Genomic DNA, 2,355 nt, shown 5'->3' with positions numbered 1-2,355 from the left:
TGAAATTTAGGTTAGCTTTTGTTTCCCCCAAATCCCACGATCTTGACTTTGAGAGGTGAAGCTTCAGGTTAATGCAAGTGAGTATGCCTTACTTTTGGTAATTTGATCCATTTATTAAATATATATCTTATGTCTCTCTGGAGAATCTGCAGGTCCTGCCCAATTCTTGTTAATGTCGTAATACTTAGATAATGGAAATGGGATTGCTTTGTATTGTATTTTAACCTAATTGTTTACATAGATGTAATATATGGAATAATGGGCAATATTTGAATACTTTATTACTTAAGTTTATCCTTGCCACCTCCAGGTTGCGCATGAAGGATCCCAGTTCTTGAAGAGCTCAAGTCACCTGTCTGAGGTTTCACAGCCAGTCGGTGGTAGTACTCAGATTGGCATTCTGAGGGCACAGGTTTTATGGCTACACCAAATGGCTTACTGGGAGCACCATTAGTTTGCGGTCTATTCATTTTGTGTTTGGTAACTTTACTGATATCTCTTTTTATTTCTAGTGACATTTCATTGATTGAGGGTTCCCAGATAGACTACCATATAAGCAAATAATAATTTTTCCCTTTCCTTTCCAATATGTTCCCTTTCGTCTAGTTGTACAATATCTATTTCTTATAATGTATACATGTTTTAAAAATCACTTAAAACCTGTACAATATCATAACATAACATACTCATCTTTAAACATTTCAAGAGTATAGTAAGATGATAGGATTTAAAATAAGTCATAGATATTATTCCTGTAATATTGAGTATGCCAGATTAGAAGTTGCTGGAATAATTAAGCTGCACAGAGATTTTCCACGTTCTGTTTTTGTGCCTGTTATGACTTTGTTGCCTATCTAAACTGGTTATAAAATTTAGATATTTTTAATGCTAAGAAAATAGTTGATTTTGTTTACCTTCATGTCATTCTACAATTGAGGGCAACTTGTAAACATTTGTTGGTGTTAATGTTGCAGAGAGTTGGGGAAATGGATGGAGGTAACCAGACTGAAGGTTCAGAGTTCCTTCTCCTGGGGATGTCAGAGAGTCCTGAGCAGCAACGGATCCTGTTTTGGATGTTCCTGTCCATGTACCTGGTCACAGTGGTGGGAAATGCGCTCATCATCCTGGCCATCAGCTCTGATTCCCGCCTGCACACCCCCATGTACTTCTTCCTGGCCAACCTCTCCTTCACTGACCTCTTCTTTGTCACCAACACAATCCCCAAGATGCTGGTGAACCTCCAGTCCCAGAACAAAGCCATCTCCTATGCAGGGTGTCTGACACAGCTCTACTTCCTGGTCTCCTTGGTGACCCTGGACAACCTCATCCTGGCCATGATGGCATATGACCGCTATGTGGCCATCTGCCATCCCCTCCACTATGTCACAGTCATGAGTCCTGGACTCTGTGTCTTGCTCTTCTGCTTGTGTTGGGGGCTGTCTGTTCTCTATGGCCTCCTCCTCACCCTCCTCCTGACCAGGGTGACCTTCTGTGGGTCCCGAAAGATCCACTACCTCTTCTGTGAGATGTACGTCCTGCTGAGGCTGGCATGTTCCAACATCCACGTCAACCACATAGTATTGGTTGCCACGGGCTGCTTCATCTTCCTCATCCCCTTAGGTTTCATGATCACGTCCTACGCCCGCATTGTCAGAGCCATCCTCCGAATACCCTCAGCCACTGGGAAGTACAAAGCCTTCTCCACCTGTGCCTCCCGTTTGGCTGTGGTCTCCCTTTTCTATGGGACACTTTGTATGGTATACCTGCAGCCCCTCCACACCTACTCCATGAAGGACTCAGTAGCCACAGTGATGTATGCGGTGGTGACACCCATGATGAACCCCTTCATCTACAGCCTGAGGAACAAGGACATGCATGGGGCTCTGGGAAGACTTCTCCAAGGAAAAGCCTTCTGGAAGTTGACATGAGGGGTAATTTTGGGCATTGAAGTGGAGACGGAAAACTTCCTCCACCGTGAGCAAGGCCTGTCGGGGAGATAGGAGTGATTAGAACGTAGGTCCAGCTCAGAATGAGTTTATGGCTTTGCAGTGAAGCAAAGACACCTCTGTCGAACCCAACTGCAGCTGCACCAGACCCATCTGTTTCAACCTCTATGTAACAAGGTTGTGAGTTGTTTTTCAGTGGCCATGGGTCCTTAGGTCATGTGACCTGAGCATGCTCGGATGAACCAAGCTTGAAACCACAAGAGAAACTAAGTGCTGGGACTGAAGCTTTTTTCTTTCTTTTTTTCTTTCTTTCCTTGTTTTTTTGAGACAGAATCTGCCTCTGTTGCCCAGGCTAGAGTGCAGTGGCACGATCTCAGCTCACTACAGCCTCCTCCTCCTGGGCTCAAGC

At 44.4% G+C, this 2,355-nt stretch overlaps 1 protein-coding gene across 1 annotated transcript; it reads left to right on the top strand.

Annotated features, from left to right (window-relative positions):
- Positions 1–965: 965 nt before the first annotated feature.
- On the top strand, positions 966–1,928 carry LOC105554657 (olfactory receptor 1D2). The gene has a single exon (XM_012001213.1). The coding sequence runs from the start codon at positions 966–968 to the stop codon at positions 1,926–1,928; it is 963 nt and encodes a 320-aa protein (XP_011856603.1).
- The last annotated feature ends 427 nt before the right edge of the window (positions 1,929–2,355 follow it).

This window comes from Mandrillus leucophaeus, unplaced genomic scaffold (assembly GCF_000951045.1).
Source record: "Mandrillus leucophaeus isolate KB7577 unplaced genomic scaffold, Mleu.le_1.0 Scaffold653, whole genome shotgun sequence".
Taxonomy (NCBI): domain Eukaryota; kingdom Metazoa; phylum Chordata; class Mammalia; order Primates; family Cercopithecidae; genus Mandrillus; species Mandrillus leucophaeus.
Note: the sequence above shows the minus strand (reverse complement) of the source record. Positions and strands in the feature narration are given on the sequence as shown.